This window comes from Zalophus californianus, chromosome 7 (assembly GCF_009762305.2).
Source record: "Zalophus californianus isolate mZalCal1 chromosome 7, mZalCal1.pri.v2, whole genome shotgun sequence".
NCBI classification, from domain to species: domain Eukaryota; kingdom Metazoa; phylum Chordata; class Mammalia; order Carnivora; family Otariidae; genus Zalophus; species Zalophus californianus.
The window spans coordinates 93,191,716-93,212,226 of record NC_045601.1 but is presented as its reverse complement, the minus strand read 5'-3'; the positions used below and the strand labels follow the sequence as shown (position 1 = coordinate 93,212,226).

Here is a 20,511-nt window from a genome sequence, read left to right as displayed (position 1 = left end):
ACAAAATGACAGGATGAAAAAAATCACCTCAGCAAAAAGAACAAGAGGTAGTACGGTCAGCCAGGGACCTACTCAATACGGACATTAGTACGATGTCGGACCTAGAGTTCAGAATCATGACTTTAAAGATACTAGCTGGGCTTGAAAAAAGCGTGGAAGTTATTAGAGAAACCCTTTCTGGAGAAATAAAAGAACTAAAATCTAACCAAGTCGAAATCAAAAAGGCTATTGATGAGGTGCAATAAAAAATGGGGGCACTAAATGCTAGGATAAATGAGGCAGAAGAGAGAATCAGCGATATAGAAGACCAAATGATGGAAAATAAAGAGGCGGAGAAAAAGAGAGAGAAACAACTACAGGATCACGAGGGCAGAATTCGAGAGATAAGCGATACGGCAAGAAAAAACAACATTAGAATAATTGGGATCCCAGAAGAAGAAGAAGAGAGAGAGAGGGGCAGAAGGTATATTGGAGCAAATAATAGCAGAGAATTTCCCTAATGTGAGGAAGGAAACAGGCATCAAAACCCAGGAGGCACAGAGAACCCCTCTCAAAATCAATAAAAATAAGTCAACACCCCGACATCTAATAGTAAAACTTATGAGTCTCACAGACAAAGAGAAAATCCTGAAAGCAGCTTGGGAGAAGAGATATGTAACCTACAATGGTAGAAACATTAGATTGGCAACAGACCTATCCACAGAGACCTGGCAGGCCAGAAAGGACTGGCAAGATATCTTCAGAGCACTAAACGAGAAAACTATGCAGCCAAGAATACTATATCCAGCTAGGCTGTCATTGAAAATAGAAGGAGAGATAAAAAGCTTCCAGAACAAACAAAAACTAAAGGAATTTGCAAACACAAAACCAGCCCTGAAAGAAATATTGAAAGGGGTCCTCTAAGCAAAGAGAGAGCCTAAAAGCAGCAAAGATCAGAAAGGAACACAGACAACATACAGTAACAGTCACCTTACAGGCAATACAATGGCACTAAATTCATACCTTTCAATAGTTACCCTGAATGTAAATGGGCTCAATGCCCCAATCAAAAGACACAGGCTATCAGATTGGATTAAAAAACAAGACCCATCCATATGCTGTCTGCAAGAGACTCATTTTACACCCAAAGATATCCCCAGATTGAAAGTGAGGGGGTGGAAAACCATTTACCATGCTAATGGACACCAAAAGAAAGCTGGGGTGGCAATCCTTATATCAGACAAACTAGATTTTAAAACAAAGACTGTAATAACAGATGAGGAAGTACACTATATCCTACTTAAAGGGTCTATCCAACAAGAAGATCTAACAATTGTAAATATCTATGCCCCAAACATGGGAGCAGCCAATTATATAAGGCAATTAATAACAAAAGCAAAGAAACACATTGACAACAATACAATAATAGTGGGGGACCTTAACACCCCCCTGACTGATATGGCCAGATCATCTAAGCAAAAGATCAACAAGGAAATAAAGACTTTAAATGACACACTGGACCAAATGGACTTCACAGACATATTCAGAACATTCCATCCCAAAGCAACGGAATACACATTCTTCTCTAGTGCCCATGGAACATTCTCCAGAATTGATCACATCCTAGGTCACAAATCAGGTCTCAACCGGTACCAAAAGATTGGGATCATTCCCTGCATATTTTCAGACCACAGTGCTTTGAAACTAGAACTCAATCACAAGAGGAAAGTCGGAAAGATCTCAAATAAAGGAGGCTAAAGAGCATCCTACTAAAGAATGAATGGGTCAACCAGGAAATTAAAGAAGAATTAAAAAAATTCATGGAAACCAATGAAAATAAAAACACAACTGTTCAAAATCTTTGGGATACAGCAAAGGCAGTCCTGAGAGGAAAGTATATAGCAATACAAGCCTTTCTCAAGAAACAAGAGAGATCTCAAATACACAACCTAACCCTACACCTAAAGGAGCTGGAGAAAGAACAGCAAATAAAGCCTAAACCCAGCAGGAGAAGAGAAATAAAGATCAGAGCAGAAATCAATGAAATAGAAACCAAAAGAACAGTAGAACAGATCAACGAAACTAGGAGCTGGTTCTTTGATAGAATTAACAAGATTGATAAACCCCTGGCCAGACTGATCAAAAAGAAAAGAGAAATGACCCAAATCAACAAAATCATGAATGAAAGAGGAGAGATCACAACCAACACCAAAGAAATACAAACAATTATAAGAACATATTATGAGCAACTCTATGCCAGCAAATTAGATAACCTGGAAGAAATGGGTGCATTCCTAGAGATGTATCAACTACCAAAATTGAACCAGGAAGAAATAGAAAACCTGAAAAGACCTATAACCACTAAGGAAATTGAAGCAGTCATCAAAAATCTCCCAAGAAACAAAAGCCCAGGGCCAGATGGCTTCCCAGGGGAATTCTATCAGACATTTAAAGAAGAATTAATACCTATTCTCCTAAAACTGTTCCAAAAAATAGAAATGGAAGGAAAACTTCCAAACTCATTTTATGAGGCCAGCATTACCTTGATCTCAAAACCAGACAAAGACCCCATCAAAAAGGAGAATTACAGACCAATATCCTTGATGAACATGGATGCAAAAATTCTCACCAAAATACTAGCCAATAGGATCCAACAGTACATTAAAAGGATTATTCACCACGACCAAGTGGGATTTATCCCTGGGCTGCAAGGCTGGTTCAACATCCGCAAATCAATCAACGTGATACAATACATTAACAAAAGAAAGAACAAGAATCATATGATCCTCTCAATAGATGCAGAAAAAGCATTTGACAAAGTACAGCATCCTTTCTTGATCAAAACTCTTCAGAGTATAGGGTTAGAGGGTACATACCTCAATATCATAAAAGCCATCTATGAAAAACCTACAGCGAATATCATTCTCAATGGGGAAAGGCTGAGAGCTTTTCCCCTAAGGTCAGGAACGCGGCAGGGATGTCCACTCTCACCACTGCTATTCAACATAGTATTAGAAGTCCTAGCTACAGCAATCAGACAACAAAAAGAAATCAAAGGCATCCAAATCGGCAAAGAGGAAGTCAAACTCTCCCTCTTTGCAGATGATATGATACTGTATGTGGAAAACCCAAAAGACTCCACCTCAAAACTGCTAGAACTCATACAGGAATTCAGTAAAGTAGCAGGATATAAAATCAATGCACAGAAATCAGTGGCATTCTTATACACCAACAACAAGACAGAAGAGAGACAAATCAAGGAGTCGACCCCATTTACAATTACACCCCAAACCATAAGATACCTAGGAATAAATTTAACCCAAGAGGCAAAGGATCTGTACTCAGAAGAGTATAAAATACTCATGAAAGAAATTGAAGAAGACACAAAGAAATGGAAAAACGTTCCATGCTCATGGATTGGAAGAACCAACATTGTGAAGATGTCAATGCTACCTAGAGCAATCTACACATTCGATGCAATCCGCATCAAAATACCATCCACTTTATTCAAAGAAATGGAACAAATAATCCTAAAATTTGTATGGAACCAGAAGAGACCCCGAATAGCCAGAGGAATGTTGAAAAAGAAAAGCAAAGCTGGCGGCATCACAATTCCGGACTTCCAGCTCTATTACAAAGCTGTCATCATCAAGACAGTATGGTACTGGCACAAAAACAGACACATAGATCAATGGAATAGAATCAAGAGCCCAGAAATGGACCCTCAGCTCTATGGTCAACTTATCTTTGACAAAGCAGGAAAGAATGTCCAGTGGAAAAAAGACTGTCCTTTCAACAAATGGTGTTGGGAAAATTGGACAGCCACATGCAGAAGAATGAAACTGGACCATTTCCTTACACCACACACAAAAATAGACTCCAAATGGTTGAAAGACCTAAACGTGAGACAGGAGTCCATGAAAATCCTAAAGGAGAACACAGGCAGCAACCTCTTCGACCTCAGCCGCAGCAACTTCTTCCTAGAAACATCGCCAAAGGCACGGGAAGCCAGGGCAAAAATGAACTATTGGGATTTCATCAAGATAAAAAGCTTTTGCACAGCAAAAGAAACAGTCCACAAAACCAAAAGACAACCGACAGAATGGGAGAAAATATTTGCAAATGACTTATCAGATAAAGGGCTAGTATCCAAAATCTATAAAGAACTTATCAAACTCAACACCCGAAGAACAAATGATCCAATGAAGAAATGGGCAGAAGACATGAACAGACATTTTTCCAAAGAAGACATCCAAATGGCCAACAGGCACATGAAAAAGTGCTCAACATCGCTCAGCATCAGGGAAATCCAAATCAAAACCTCAATGAGATACCACCTCACACCCGTCAGAATGGCTAAAATTAACAAGTCAGGGAACGACAGATGTTGGCGGGGATGTGGAGAAAGGGGAACCCTCCTACACTGTTGGTGGGAATGCAAGCTGGTGCAACCACTCTGGAAAACAGTATGGAGGTTCCTCAAACAGTTGAAATTAGAGCTACTGTTCGATCCAGCAATTGCACTACTGGGTATTTACCACAAAGATACAAATGTAGGGACCCGAAGGGGTACGTGCACCCCAATGTTTATAGCAGCAATGTCCACAATAGCCAAACTGTGGAAAGAGCCAAGATGTCCATTGACAGATGAATGGATAAAGAAGAAGTGGTATATATACACAATGGAATATTATGCAGCCATCAAAAGGAATGAGATCTTGCCATTTGTAATGACGTGGATGGAACTGGAGGGTGTTATGCTGAGTGAAATAAGTCAATCAGAGAAAGACATGTATCATATGACCTCACTGATATGAGGAATTCTTAATCTCAGGAAACAAACTGTTACTGGAGTGGTTGGGGGTGGGAGGGATGGGGTGGTTGGGTGGTAGACATTGGGGAGGGTCTGTGCTACGGTGAGCGCTGTGAATTGTGCAAGACTGTTGAATCACAGATCTGCACTTCTGAAACAAATAACGCAACATATTTTAAGAAAAAAGAAAAAGAAGAAGATAGCAGGAGAGGAAGAATGAAGGAGAGTAAGTCAGAGGGGGCGACGAACCATGAGAGATGATGGACTCTGAAAAACAAACTGAGGGTTCTAGAGGGGAGGAGAGTAGGGCGATGGGTTAGCCTGGTGATGGGTATTAAAGAGGGCACATTCTGCGTGGAGCACTGGGTGTTATGAACAAACAATGAATCATGGAACACTACATCAAAAACTAATGATGTAATATATGGTGATTAACATTAACAATAAAAAATTAAAAAAAAACATATATGCGTGTGATGTGGTGAGCACTGGGTGTTATACGCAACTGATGAATCACTGAACACTACATCTGAAACTAGTAATGTACTATATTTTGGTTAATTGAATTTAAATTAAAAAAAAAGAAACATATGCAGAGAACAGAGATGAGATATGAGGATTCGTGACAATTTTCTATTTCCTTGTGTTAGGCCTTTCTTAAGGCCTGATGGCATTGCTATTACTGGACTTCATGACTCTATATTCATATAACCCCTCCATCTCTCATTCATTCAATAGGTACTTATGTCATACCTACTACGTCTCAGGAAAGAGATGGCAGAATCAGGACTAGGCTCTGGGTTTCCTGCGGGTTGTTTATAGGGGAGAATATATTTTGTTTCTCGTTTTGCAATTTTAAGATTGTCTAAAGATTTTAAATACTGATACCTGATACTGTATAAAAGATACGTTAGAGGTACCCATTACCCCTTTCCAGTAGAAGGGAAAACCCAAGCAGAAGGGAAATCCAAGCCTCCGAGTGTTTTGTTTATAAACGACACAGCAAGTGATGTGGTGAGAATGCAAACCTCGGGATGCTGCTGTGTGTTTTGCAAGTCAGGTTCCCATCCCCCCAGCAACATAACTGACTTTCCCACAAGCCAGACTTTCCACTTCCTTCCCTGGCTCTTATTTCAATAAATGACCTCTCGATGTCATCCACTTGTTCAGTTCAAGTTTCAGCTTAACGTGCACTTCACAGAAACTTTACAAAAATTTCCTTTTCACTTTTTTTACACAAGTTTTACGTCTATCTCATCATCAAATCCTAACAGATCATTTTCCCAGTGCTCTCAGACTCTGATCTCTTCTCACCCCCTCCACGCTATTATTCTGTCCGTGGGGAGTGACTGCAAAAAGTCATTCACCTGTCTCTGTTTCTACTCTGTGCCCACCCCACCCATATTCTATTCTCCATGTCAGCAGAATAAACCTCTTAAAACATAAATCTGATCATGTCACTCTCCTGCCCAAGACTCCAAAAGCAACATGAATTGGCCTGTCCATCCCTTGACCTTATCTGCTACCTCTGCCTCACACATTGTTCCAGTTTCAATGTCTTCCTTGCTGTTCCCCAAATATTCCAAGCAGGTTCCATCTCAGGGCATTTGTGCTGGTTTCCTTTACCAGGGATGCCTTTTATGGAGGCACCCCCTGAGGCTGCACCTTTGCTTCATGAAGCATTTGTTCAAGTCTTCTCTGCAGAGACCTTCCCTGACAGCCCGTGTTATGGTAGCACCCTCCCACCACCTCTCTTCTAGAGCATTTATGTCTACCTGGCATTACCTCATTCATTTATTGATATGTGTTTGCTTTCTGTCTCCTCCCACTAAAATGTAAACTTCATGGAAGCAGATACTTGGTCTGTTTTGTTCACAGCTACATCTCCAGGACCTTCAGGACAGTGCCTAAAATAAGAGCGAGGCTCAGTAAATGATTGAGTGAATGAATAAAAGGGACTGGGTACTTTAAAATCTAAGTAAAAAATTCAGATTATATGGCTTTACATATTTTCCTTTACTTACTCTAAGAACTACCCTCCTCTTAGATTCCCATTCAGAATATAACCTTTCTCACTCATGTTTCTATAGACTCTTTATGCTTTTGTAGTTTATTCTTATTGGGTCTGCACTCTAGTGATTTATCTGACTATAAATTGGAATGCACATGAAAGGCTACAGTGTTTTCTTAGCTACACCAAAGCCACAATGTTTTGCCAATCTTACTCTCTTTCACAGTGCCCTGTAAATTTCACATGCCCTGTAAATTTTCTGGTTAATAACAATGTTGACCTCTATTACCTGAAAAGGTTTTCTCTCTTTTTTAATTTTTGAAATAAAGATCTGACTGTTTAAACTTCTATTTGGAAGATACAAATACACCATAGTAACAATGCACGTAAAGATGGCAGAGGTAGAAGGTTTCCCGGAGATAAAAAAAAAAAAAAAATCCATCCCATCATCCCTGGTGTGGATTTTTAATTCATTCATTTAACAAGTTCTTACTTCATACACACTTTGTCTCGGGAAAGAGATGGCAGAATCAAGACTGGGCTCTGTGTTTCCTGAACTGTGGTCTTGTTTACCAGATAGAATATATTTTCTGTTTCTAACTTTGCAATTTTAAGATTGTCTAAAGATTTTAAATATTGATACCTAATACTGTATAGAAGACCTTTTTTGGTATAAAAGATACTTTAGATGAACACATTTCCCCTTTTCCAGTAGAAATGGATTTCTAAACTTAATTTTTCTTCACTCTTGCAAATATTTGTCAATGTTCCATATTAAGCATAATGTTATTCCTAAATACTAACATACTCTAAACACTAATACATTCTTAGTGACAACTATCAATAATGTTCACTTTATTTTAGAATAAGTTTTACTTGATTATTAACCAGTTCATTAAACATTTGTAGGTTTTGAGTGTCCGGCATGTGACAGTAACTGTCCTTGAAGAGTTTATTTATTTATTTATTTATTTATTTTAAGAGTTTATGTTTAATACGTAACCATTCACAGAGGACATTTAAGAAGACAGCATGTCTGTGGGTGGTTGAATTAAATAAAAACCTAGGCCAAGGATGAGCATGCTGGAAATTTTAAAGGTAAAATGAATCTATTTCATAGGATGATGACTGGCTTGCATCAGTTAATTAACACTTACAGTAGATTTACTGTGGTTACACAAGTGAATAGGAAACTGTCTGTCTTTATAATTTTCACAATATTCTAGTCACCGGGACTAGAATACAATGTGACCAGTGGGATATTAACAACCTGGATGAAAGGTCAAAAGGCGTATCAAGTGACATGGTGTCTGGGAAGGGAGCAGAATGCTTATAGACACTGCATTTCTTCTGCTCATTCTATATTTTTTGATTTCTTCATATCTACCAATCCCATATGTTTCATATGGTGAAAGAGAGAGCAAGGATATTTAAATGAAAGACCCGTCGCATGGTCTTACATTATTACCAAAGTTTATAACACAATCACATTGTATCTGTCAAATACTTCTGAGTGATTTTTATGCTAATCTTTAACATGTGGCAGAAGAAACTTCTGAGTATATGACAATTTACATTATATTCATAATTATTTCCATTTTGAGACTGATCTCCTAAGGAATAAGAAAACCTCAGGATAGTTTGATTCTTAAAATGCAAACTGTTTAACTGGTACCAACAACTATGGCACCTGAAAAATAAAAGCTTTTCTCAAAATGCTCGCGTTTAAATGCATTGCTTAAATTCTATTGCAAATTACCTTTGTGTTCTGCAACAGACATCATCTGCTACATTTATGGTATTGAATGTCTCTGAGGGTTAGCCTGTTACCCAATCAGTTGAACTCTTCCTAACCACTGATTTCTCAAGGGTACTTACATATTCTTCATAAGCTTCATGGGCTGGAGGAGGGGGTGCCCTGTATCCCGGCACTGTCGGTGCCCCCCGGGCTCGTGGGGTAGGGACACCTCTTGCTACAGGGGGTACTGGAAGAGCTCCACGAGTCACAGTAGTCCCTCGAGGGGTGAGTACACCTCGTCCAGGTGGTGGAGGAGGGGGAATGGCACCCCCACGGCCCCTAGGAGAAACAGGTCATGTACAGATGAGAAACCAGTGATGAGAGAAAGAGACTAAAACAGATAGTTTTCATCTTACCGCCATGTGATGGGAAGAAAACCAAATTTATCTGTATGCATGAGCACGTGTGTGTGTGTGTGTGTGTGTGTGTGTGTGTGTGTGTGTGTGTAATTGAGTTTCTTTAGGCTATAAAGTATTTTGACCTCTGCAGTAGAATAAATTTTGTAAATACTGGCTATGACATCTTATAATGAAACTCATGTAAAATGCTTGAATATAAAATGAAAAAAAAACAAGCCAACACAAACCAACCCACTCATTTTATTCCAGTTTTGCCAAGGAGACTCAGATCAGAGCTTCAGCTAACATATAAATATTTCCTGCTTTTTAAAAGTTCCCCTTATGCCAACTTTGCTTTTACAAAAGACCTACATTAGCACCTGTTTTCACTAACTGAAAGAAATCAGAAGATTCCTGCTTTTCTGAAAACTGTGAAAAGCAAAACTAATGTTCAGCATTTGTTTTGTAGCAGGCCATTGTAGGGGCAGCGTGCACCCCGAGCAGCTAGAGGGCCCCACCAAGCTCCTTCCCCAGGAACTACACTCAGCATTTCAACATCAAGCTGCCAGAGCTTTGAACTGTGTGAACATCTGTGCTTTATCTCCATTTATTTTGTGCATCCATTAGCAGTACCAGAAGAGCCTGAGAGGTTATTTTTCCGGGGTCTGGGAACACTCAAAAAAAATTTCCATGTAAATTAATGGTAATTGCTTCTTTGCTTTATGCCATTTCAGCTTATGAAAGGTCTCATAGGCATGCTGGATAGCAAGGCAAACCTGTATGACTCACTGGACCATCCATGAGACTGAACTGCTGAATGTCAATGTCTCCTCCATGTTGGAGGTTATTGACAGTGAGGTGCAATGTTGTATTTACAAAAAAAAAAAATCTTTCTGCACTGTCATACTTTAGTAAAATGTGGAACTCTAAGCACAGTGATATCATTCTGCTTCTTCCAGTAGCTGAAGCTTGAGGTCACTGAAATCACAAATCATTGTCACTGATTTGTCATCATGCATACAACCCCCTGAACTGGTACCATCACTAATATAATTTGTTTTCCTAGGGTAACTATGGTGTTAGTGAAATACGTCAGGATTCTGCAATAAAAAAAAAGACTGAATGCTCTGTACTATGGTGCTTGACACAAAAGTAACTTGTATTAAAAGCCTAAGATCAAATGGTTGCAGCCAACTTTTATGGTTTTCCAAGGCCTTTGGAAAGGTTGAGTGTTTGAAGTCTTTGGGCAAAAGCGTGGTTATTTCACTTTTTATTACGTCTGAAAGGCTGGCCTCCAGAAAGCACTGCTTTCAGCAGGAACGCTAAAGCTTTGGGAAAAATAATGATCATTGGGATGTCAACAATCACACTGTTTGGCTGTGTCCACAGATGGGGGATGTAGGTTATGCTTTCTGCTATGAATAGCAGTCAGCTGGCTCTTTCTTGCTTGCAGAAAAATGAGCTTTTGTGAGTGAACAGTAAGAATGCTGGTAGAGTTTTTAAAAGTTTTAAATAGATTATAGAGCTGATGAATAGAGAAATTATCAGAGAACTTCTTTTAAGTCTAATGTACAGAGAATGCTCTCCTGGATTGGGGAAGGTGAAATACAAAAGACCCAGAAGGCCCGGTGCCTGCTTCAAATACAACAATAGCTGAGAATACACTATACTATATTATCATGATAATATAAAACACATCTATGAAAAGGATGTAAAGACCAACTTTACTTCCACTGGGCCTCCAAGTATCAATCTGTTTTCTCCTAAGTAGCGTGAGCATATGTCCGGGTTTGCCTAGAATAGTTCTGATTTACAACTGTTGTCCTAGCTTCCTGTTCAGTTTAGCACTTTAACACTCTGAAAAGTACCCAGGTGTGGGTAGTAAATTATATGTCACCCTGCTTTATACTACATTCACAAGTGCTGTCTATCCCACTGAATAATCACAGGTGAGTAAGTGGTATAACTCCCTGGGCTTAAGGTGGATTTCTTTTTTTTTTTTTTTTTCTAATGGGTAAAATCAGATCTCTGAATCTCTAACAATTCTTCCTGCTTTAGAATTATATGATGCTCAGGACACCTGGGTGGCTCAGCTGGTTGAGCGTCGACTCTTGATTTCAGCTCGAGTCATGATCTCAGGATGGTCAGACTGAGCCCCATGTGGGGCTCTGTGCTCAACGGGGAGTCTTCTTGAGATTCTCTCTCTCCCTCTCCCTTTGCTCCTCTCCCTGCTCAAGCTCTCTCTCTTTCTCTCTCTAAAATTTTTTTTTAAATTGTATGATGCTCATATCAAATCTGATTTCCCATCCCATCCTCTCCCAGTTGCATCACAAACACAGCCCTAGCCAACCTATCTCCTGAATCTGATTCATCACCTCCTATACGTTGTGTCCTTTCCTTGGAATTTTAATCTCACATCCCTCTTCCCCAGTTCAACTGAAATTTCACATCACCTATTTTAGGATACTGGCCCTGGCTGAATCTACACTGCAGTATTCTTCATTTTTCTGACTTCTCGAAAGTTTTCCATCCTTAATTCTGTACTGACTGCTCATTCCCGAACTGAATGTAATCTAGTTATTGCCTCCCCACTTTGCTGAAAATACTCTTGACTGAGATTACTGGTAACCTACCAGTTTCCAAATCCACTGGATTCATTTACAGTCCCCATTCCACTGCACTTGTTATATTTATCTCTGTGGATTGATTACTAGCTGGAAAATGTCTTCTTTGGACTCTTGCATTCTCTAACGCTAATGATGACTATTACCTGTTTCATTCCTAACACATGCCATATCCTGGATTATATGCCTTATATCAGAGGTTCCTTCATTTGTCTGCATATTAGAATTTCCTGAATACTTTGAAAAATTCTAAATTCCAGGCCACACCCCAGGCCAATTAAATCACAATCTCTAACGGCAGGAAACTCTCAGTGATTCTGAAGTGCAGACCAATTTGGGAACCACTGCCTTATATGTATCACTTAATTTAAAAACCTCGACAACGTTGTTATGTAGCTAATCCTGAGATATTTTAAAGGTTCAGTACCAAGTCATGGAAAGTACAAGTCACTCGCTCAAGGTCACACTACCAATCCATAGACCTTGAATTAATTATAGGAATAATTATATTCTTTGTGTAACTTGGTTCTTCACCTAATCTTAGTTGATGATGTCATTAATCTCTAACTAGGCTAGACATCAGAGAGTTATCCTTGTTATGGGCCAAATATCCTTTCTTCTCCAACCTCTGATTGGACACTAATTCCTATAAACTCTAATCTCTAACCTAGTACTGTATCTCTATAGTCCAAAGAGTGTTTTCTGTTTTGGATAATGGACTTGTCTTCTTACTGGCTTCCATGCCATAAGTCAGTGTGTTTCTGTCTGTCTCTCTTTGACTGCTCTAATTTTTCTCTCTCACTTACAGTGATGACTGAGTAGTCTTTCTTAGAAACAAGTATGATTACTCCCTTCTTTCACAAACTCCATTAGTTCTATGTATTAATTCTTATTGTAGTAAACAAAAGCTTCCAAAATCTGCCCCTAATGTTTTATTCTCTGCAGTTTGCTCTCAATCAATATATAGTGGTAATGTGTGTCAGAGATGTCAAATATCTTAATTCTTTAATTATGTACTATAAATTATTATATAGACATAATGCTTTGTTCTCTGGTATGCATAATTACTGGAAGATTAGTTTTTATAGATATATTTATTGAAATGAAAATTGCTTTAATTAAATACATTTTCAACAAATTATTATAGAAGTTTTCAAATATCCCAGGCACCATTCTTTTTGAATATAGGTGCAATTGAATGACTTAATAAAGTCATAATTTCATAAGTATGTACAAATTAGCATCCATTAACTCATGTTTTCAAAAGCTTTCTAATCAATATGATTTTCTGCTTTGTGAAGCTCTTTCCTTATTCTTTTTTAATTGTAGATACTTTCCATCATGTGGTTTGAAATAGAAGGCAACAGAATTCTGGTCCATTTACTTTCATTAACGTTAATACATTAATGATATCAATATAGCACTGAAGTGAGGTTTAAATTTCAACAATTTTATCTTCTTTTTACATATGTAGTATCAGATTTGTATGATATATGGGATATTAAAAAACAAAACTTTCAAACAAATTTTTTTCTAACATATTTAAAAATCTAGACCACAATGCACTATTCTTTATTAAACCATTAAAGATTAATATTTTAGAATGGAACTTTACTGAAATTGAAATCTTATATGATCCACTCAAATACTCAAATATAATGTTACATTAAGGACCATCAATAACAAAACAAAATCTATTAATAAGATTTTATAATCTCAAAAGCAAGTTAATGCATTATTTTTTTTAAATTGTCCTAATTTCAGGAATATAGAATAAAACTTGTCCCCCCTTTGTAGACTTTCTAAATATATATTTGGTTACACCACATAAAACTAAATATATATTAGGTTACAGTTTCATTATTTAAGGCATATGATTTAATCAATTTAGGATTACCTGCAATGATATCATTTCACAACCCATCATGATGAGGTTAGAAATATACAAGGTTTTATAAAAGACTGATTCCATAAAAAGTATATCCATAAAAAAGTTATGTCACATTAATTTTTAGCAATAAAAAATGTTCTTAATTAGCATTACAGAGCTCTTATTTTCATCTTTAGGGATAAAAATGTAATAATCTCTAGAAGATTTTAAGTTTTCCTTTAGTCAAACGTAATTTTCAGAATTGCCACATTTTATTCTTAAATAGCTATTGCCTTGGTATTTTACTTGGATATTTATGATATTTATCATTTTTTATTTTTTTCTGATTAACTACAAAATGGAGGTGTTTATGATTAAAATGTTAAAACTGATTTTTTGACACTGGTGGTTGACAATATTTGGGGCATAATTTAATAAACAAATTGAATCAGCAAAGTATCCTAAAACCTCTGAAGATGATTTCTGTGCAAGGTATAAAATAATATTCTAGATCTACGTCCTTTAGAGATTTGAAGGCCAGCTCTAACAGGGTAGAGAGAATGACTGAATTACAGTCTATGTGGAAAGGCTGTGAGTATCTTTTACCTTACCTCTTCACAAACCAATGCTTTCTATTGAAAGCTTGACTAATTCAGAATTGTACAAAACAAATTCTGATGCAGAAAGATTCCAATTTTTTTTTTTTTCTGCAAAGTGAATAATACCCAATAAAATCCTCTCTGTTGACCAAAGACATTGCAAAGTCAAATGTACCTGAACTTTCAATACTCTTACCATCAGCCATACAAGAAGTGTGCTTCTGGATTTTTGGACTAGTGGTGCATCTTTTATCTACCTATCCATCTAAGTGTCTACCTACCTAGCTAATCATCACCTGTCTCTCTACCAATCCAGAAAGACACATCTTTAACTTTCTCTTCATGCAATGTCATCCTGGTTCAAAAAAATAATTGTATCATCTGCATGCTCTAATCTTGAGGACAGAACCACCAAGAAGAAAGTCTCAGGTTTGCACCTCTTATTTTCTTAGGATAGTTGTTAAAAGCTCTACCTGTGAATTCTAGAGTCAGACTGCTTGTGTAACCTTGGGCAAATTCTTGACACCTTTCTGTACCTCGATTTGTCACCTGTGAATAATACTTAACCCCAGTACAGAAGACTTGATGAGTTAATTTATGAAAGTGCTTATGCATTATGTAAGCATTCAATGTCATGGTTTTTGTCGTGGTGGCTGGTGTTGTTGTTTATTCCTAGCTGTGACCATGGCACAGAGCAGGTTGGCAAAGGCTTGCCATCCTCGTTTGCTGTTAATTCATTTCAAGTGAGAGCTAATGTACCTTGAAGGGGTTGTGGGAGCTATTCTGATCCCTCTGCCTCTAATACCTCTGCCACGACCAGAGTCCTCTGAGCCATTTAAGTAAGATAATTCACGTAGTTGTTCCTGGCGAATTTCATCATTGTAGTCCTAGGGAAACAAAAACAAAGAACATGACCTGATGAGTTAAAATGGGGCATGGGGGTTCTTAGAGCTGAACAAACACAGTATGAAAGGACATTTTTCATCTATTTCCTGGAGCCTTGTATATGAAAATCTAAAATGATGTAGAAGTGTATATACTTTAAATTCCTATTTTTATATACAGAAATTGAAGTTGCTTCTTTTATCAAGGAAGTACTCAGCAGGAAATCAGATGAAATGTGCTGGGATATCACTTGATGTGTTAGCCAGAAAAGGAAAGACAGCAATATAGAACAAAATCGTGGAATATACCAAAGTGATGATTAGCATAAAGATTACCGAAAAACAACTCTACTGGGATGGTATGTGTAAATTGCGAATGACTGCATGATACTCAAATAGCTAGTGATGCATAAACCAAAAAGGGGCAATCTCAAGGCCCGAAGTAGACACTGTGTTAAAATCATAAAGAAGGGCAAATCATATGGCACAGTTTCAGACAACTGAGAAGCTGTGCGATCCAACCAAACAACTTGATGGACAATATTTAAAAATAAGGAATTTTCTGTGTTCTAGCATTGGGATGATGGAAAGATAGCCATAGTAAAAGGCAAATTTCACAGCAATAACCAGAGATTCAGTCAAAGTCAAAGGGACTTTCTTTATCTTTCATCAGTGTGGAAATATATCAATCATTTTAATGGGACCAAAGAATGGATTTGGGTCACTAATGATGAATACTCTTTAAAAAACAAATATCAGTCTTAAAAAAAAATAAAAAATAAAAAAATAAAAATAATAAAAATAAAAAACAAATATCAGTCTTACTTGTCTCTCCTTTTATTAATACACACACACACACACACCCCACACACACACCCTTGCTTGAATAATACAAAACTGAATAATTGGTTATTTTTACCAAATGGCCAATCTGATTAAATTCTTTTTCAGTAAACCTATGTTTAAGTGAAATCACTGTAGTGGATTTGCTAGTGCTGGAGAGGAGCCTAGAAGTGGACACTCGAAATATCTGTAAAGGGCAGGCTGACAGAAATGATGTTTGAAGCCTAGTTGTGGGCCCAAAAGCCAAGTATATCATCTCACCAATGTTGCCAGTTTAGCTCTGCATATATGTCTACAGTAATATTAACTGAACACTGTGCATCCTCACCTACACACCTCTGTTTAGAAAAAGGCAGGGATGCATTCAGCCTACAAGGATTTCTAATGCACAGCTTTATCTTATGCTCCCAAAATTGCCTTGATTATAAGCAGAAGTACTAGTCACTCCAAAGCATTTATCTTCTTATTTTTAACATGTTGCTTTCATGTTCATCCTCTTCAGCACCTCATAATGGGTTCAAGTGCAGTTGGCTGACAGAGGGGCTATACAGTAGAAAATTACAGTTTCCACTGTAATATATATATTCCACTTCTACTTCTTAATTTTCACATTCAAGCAACCATCAAATTGAAGAATAAACATGTCTATTATTTCATTAGGATCAGGGAATGTGATGAATTGTTACTTCTGATGAACTGATAATTCACCTGAGTGAACTGATCAGCCACCATTAAAATGAAAAATTAATTTCCATTATTTTCCCATGTAATATTCCTAATTGGCAAGAGGATCACTGCAGTTTCTTATCCGAGGAAAACCCATGAACTCTCAGGGTCCTTATGAATTATAAAATGAGATAGATTTTCCTTGTTGGCAACACTGAAATTTAAAAATTAAGAAATTGCAGATGAATCCAATATATGTAAATTTTACTTTTATGCTAGAATCAGAAAATGTAATAATGTGGATGTAGTCTCATAAAGAAGAGGGGGAGGAAGAGACTGGGGAGAAAATAAGGGTGAAGGAGGAGAAACATATTAACCAGACAGTATGAAAGAATAATTCCCAATTTGATCAGGCCTCCCTGCATCCATATCTTGGAAAGGTCCCATCACACTGACTCTAGAATTATCCAGGTGATTTGTTTTAGCCAATTGGACAAGAAGAAAGGTGACAAAAGCAAAGACTTGAAAACTGCTTCCATACTGGGGCTTGCCCTTTCTTGCCACCAGGTGAAGAAGCCCAGGCTGGTTTTCTGGATAATGAGGACCATGTGGAGAGAGGCTCCACTCACCCCTTCCCTCCCACCATCCCATCTGAGTTCCCAAACATGTGATTGAGGCCATCCTGGGCCATCCAATATGAGTCACGTTGATGAAGAGTGGAAAATCACCTTCTCACCCCCAGAATGGGTAGAAATAAATAATAAAGTGGTGTTTTAAGTCAGCATTCTGGTGGTTTATTTTCTGCAAAAACCAACAAATAACAGAGGGGGCTGGCCAGCATGGAACATGAGAGACCGACGTCAGAGAGGCATACTTCAGCAGCCTTTTTCCTCTCCTGTCCAAAGGAGGGTGCATAGGCCCAGGTGTGATCTACACGTTTCTTGTAGAGCAGGTACAGCCCTAGTATGGAGGTAACAATAGCTAATGTCATACTCTAGTGTCATTAAAGTTTGAACTGTCCACTTGAAACACTTTATTCAGAGTCTACGTTCACCGATCCAACTGCAGATTGGAATTCAGCTTCTAGACAGAAACCTGCTAACCTGGAGAGAATCTGTTTATCTTATGAATATTTGACTCTGTGGGTTAATTCTTAGTGTAAGCAAAACAACTATTGTTGATATATAATCAAGTTTTCTATGAGCTTAGCTAGATACTTTGTTTAAAGAAATGGATCATCTTCCAGGGTTGTGGCGGTCAGGAGAATACAGACCTCTGACTACAGATGTAATTGACTAAGAATCCCAGTTGCTCTCTTCTGAAATCCTATTGCTCCCAAGGCCATGCTCCCCAAGGACAACTCCTAGTCAATGACCAAATGTGGTCAAGATGCTAAAATAGGCCCATTCCTGGGAGTCGCGGGATCCCTCTGCCTGTGCTTCAAGGATTCTCTGACAACCTTGCTGAACTGGCTGTTTCTTTTTAAGATTTATTTACTTATTTTAGAAGGGGGAGGAGAGAGACAGAGAGAGAGAGAGAGAGAGAGAATCTCTAGCAGACGCCCCACCAAGCATGAAGCCCTACACGGGGCTCGATCTCACGACCTGGAGATCATGATCTGAGTGGAAACCAAGAGTTGGACACTCAACCGAGTCATCCAGGCGCCCCTGAACTTGCTTTTAATGTTGTTGCACCAGGACAGTCTAGGCCCTTCCATCTCTCTTTCCTTTCAATCAAATATTGTAGTGTGAGGGCTCTCCAGTCTTCCTTGGCTCCCTTATTATTTTTGTTGTTGTTGTTACAAGAACATTTTCCCTATCAAAATCCTTATGTGTATAATCCCAATTTGGCATCTGCTTCTTGGAGGGCACAGATGAATATACAAAGTGTTGAGGAAACCAAGTTCCTAAGATTACAAAGCTGAAAGATTTGATAAATACACTAATGTTAATGCTTGTGGAACTTACTTTGTTCAACACACCTTATACTCTGATTAAATTGGAGTACTTGCAGTTCTCTTACTTAAAAATGGTTATATACAGATTAAACGTGAAACGTGAAGCTGATCATTGATTACCAAAAAGGGTAGTAATTGATATTTTTTAAGAAAATGAATGTATATTGCCCAATTTTTTAACACCTCACTTAATAGGACAATATTAAAGAGTCATGGAGTGGACAGACACAAACCATATCTTGGGCAGGAGACCAGAACAATCTGGTTGGCTCAGATAAACTGCAGCAACAATGAAAAGCTGTGTGTGCGTGTGTGTGGTGGGGTAAGAGAGAGAATATGGCAAACCGCAAAAAAATTTAGGAGTCTTCGACTGGGAAGTATATGATATGATTGGGAAAGGTAGGGACAAAAGACATTTTTAGGTACAGAGACGGTTAGAAGTAGAACATTAACCAGATAAAAGAAACAATGAGGGAAAAAAAGTTTAGAGGTGGAGAATTTGTATTTGGTCTTTTTAAGATTTTATTTATTTATTTGAGAGAGAGAGAGAGAGAGAGAGAGAGCATGTGCTCGATGTGGGGTAGGGGCAGAGGGAGAGGGAGAAGCAGACTCCCTGCTGAGCAGGGAGCCGGATGTGGTGCTGGGTCCCACGATCCTGGGATCATGACCTGAGCTAAAGGCAGACCCGTAACCCACTGAGCTACCAGGTGCCCGTTGTAGTTGGTCTTAATCACCTTAGGTTTAAAATGCCAAAGTGACATTAAGTGTTATCTTAGAAATTCAGATCTGGGTTGGGAGAGTAAATTTGAATGTCATCTGCACATATTTGTGATAACAGAATATTAGCACAAAGATTGTATAAGAGATTAGTAAAATAATGCAGTGATAAAAATTTTCTAATACTTTTCATGTTAATTTGTATCACTAAAGATGTCAGTTAACTTATTAAATACAATGTTTGGATCATTAAGTGTTAAAAGACCAGGTCTTTTAATAAACTCAAGTTTTTCTAATTAGACAACCAAAATATATACACCACTGTATTTATAGTAATGAAGCATCTACATGTTGCAAATAAATATGGAAGAGAACTTTTTTAATGCCCACATGCAAGGATAGTTGATACTAAATATTTTCTAGACTGAATATATTCTGTGGATTATTTTTATAATATAAATATAATTTTCTAAACCCTAAATTCTGTAATTTTATATTATAGTGCTTTTTCCAGTCTTCATTAAGCACAGATCTAATTTTCAATTAATCTTTCATAACTAGAACATGAGTCTACCTGAAGCTAGTATATCCAGTTGAACATTTAACTGTGGCATGTGTTGTTGATGCTTCAGTTATATAAAATCATTTTTTGAGTTATATAAAACCTTAAAGATACAAGTAAACAAAACATTCCAAGTTTACCTTATATATATTATCTTATAAAAAATATATAACCACATAGTTCACCTGAGTGGTACTGAGTTCTAAGGTTCTAGAGTCATAAAATAATTATACCTATGAATGGGTGATTATAGTTTTATGGCATTTATAATTTTAACGCCCAATTCGCTAGCACATACATTCACTGAAAAGTAAAAATATAAGTTTATAGGTAGTAAGTATGATCATTTGTATTTTAGTATTATTTTCTTTCTTATTTGATATTAAAAGACCTTTGAGAGAGAAAGAGATAGAGATAGAAAAATAAATACTTAAGCATGTGAAAAAGTTCATAAGGGACAAAGAAAAGTTATGACAATTCAGGATGAACAAGAATGGAAAAATTAATTTCCAGTCATTTAAGATAAATAAGTAATAAAATAAACATTTTAACAAATAAACATAATATAAAATATTATTTATAAAAAATAAATAATAAAATAATAAATGTAAAAAATAAAATCTTATGTATTTAACTTGTGTGCGAAACCAGAATATTACAAAATTTTTTAAATAAAACTTACCCATATTATAAAGACAATGTTCTGTCAAGAAGAAAATGAGTTATACTTACTGATGAACTTTAATACCATTTTAGATAAGATTCGAAATTACTGGGATTTCACACTTCAAGGTATACCAACAGTAAATAAATCATACACACATTAAAAACACACTTTGCCTTGCAGATG

The 20,511-nt window shown here is 37.3% G+C and overlaps 1 protein-coding gene and 1 pseudogene across 3 annotated transcripts in view; both read right to left on the bottom strand.

Moving 5' to 3' along the window:
* Window positions 1-8,584, bottom strand: part of LOC113926773 — a 150,844-nt pseudogene extending 142,260 nt beyond the window's left edge.
* The window catches only part of KHDRBS2 (KH RNA binding domain containing, signal transduction associated 2), a 600,281-nt gene that overhangs the window by 222,438 nt on the left and 357,332 nt on the right, over window positions 1-20,511 (bottom strand). For all 3 annotated transcript variants that reach the window (XM_027602665.2, XM_027602667.2, XM_027602666.2), the window contains exons 5-6: window positions 14,792-14,919; window positions 8,682-8,880 (exon numbers count right to left, since the gene is read on the bottom strand). In XM_027602665.2, the coding sequence (XP_027458466.1) occupies window positions 8,682-8,880; window positions 14,792-14,919 (327 nt within the window). The remainder of the gene's footprint in view (window positions 1-8,681; window positions 8,881-14,791; window positions 14,920-20,511) is intronic.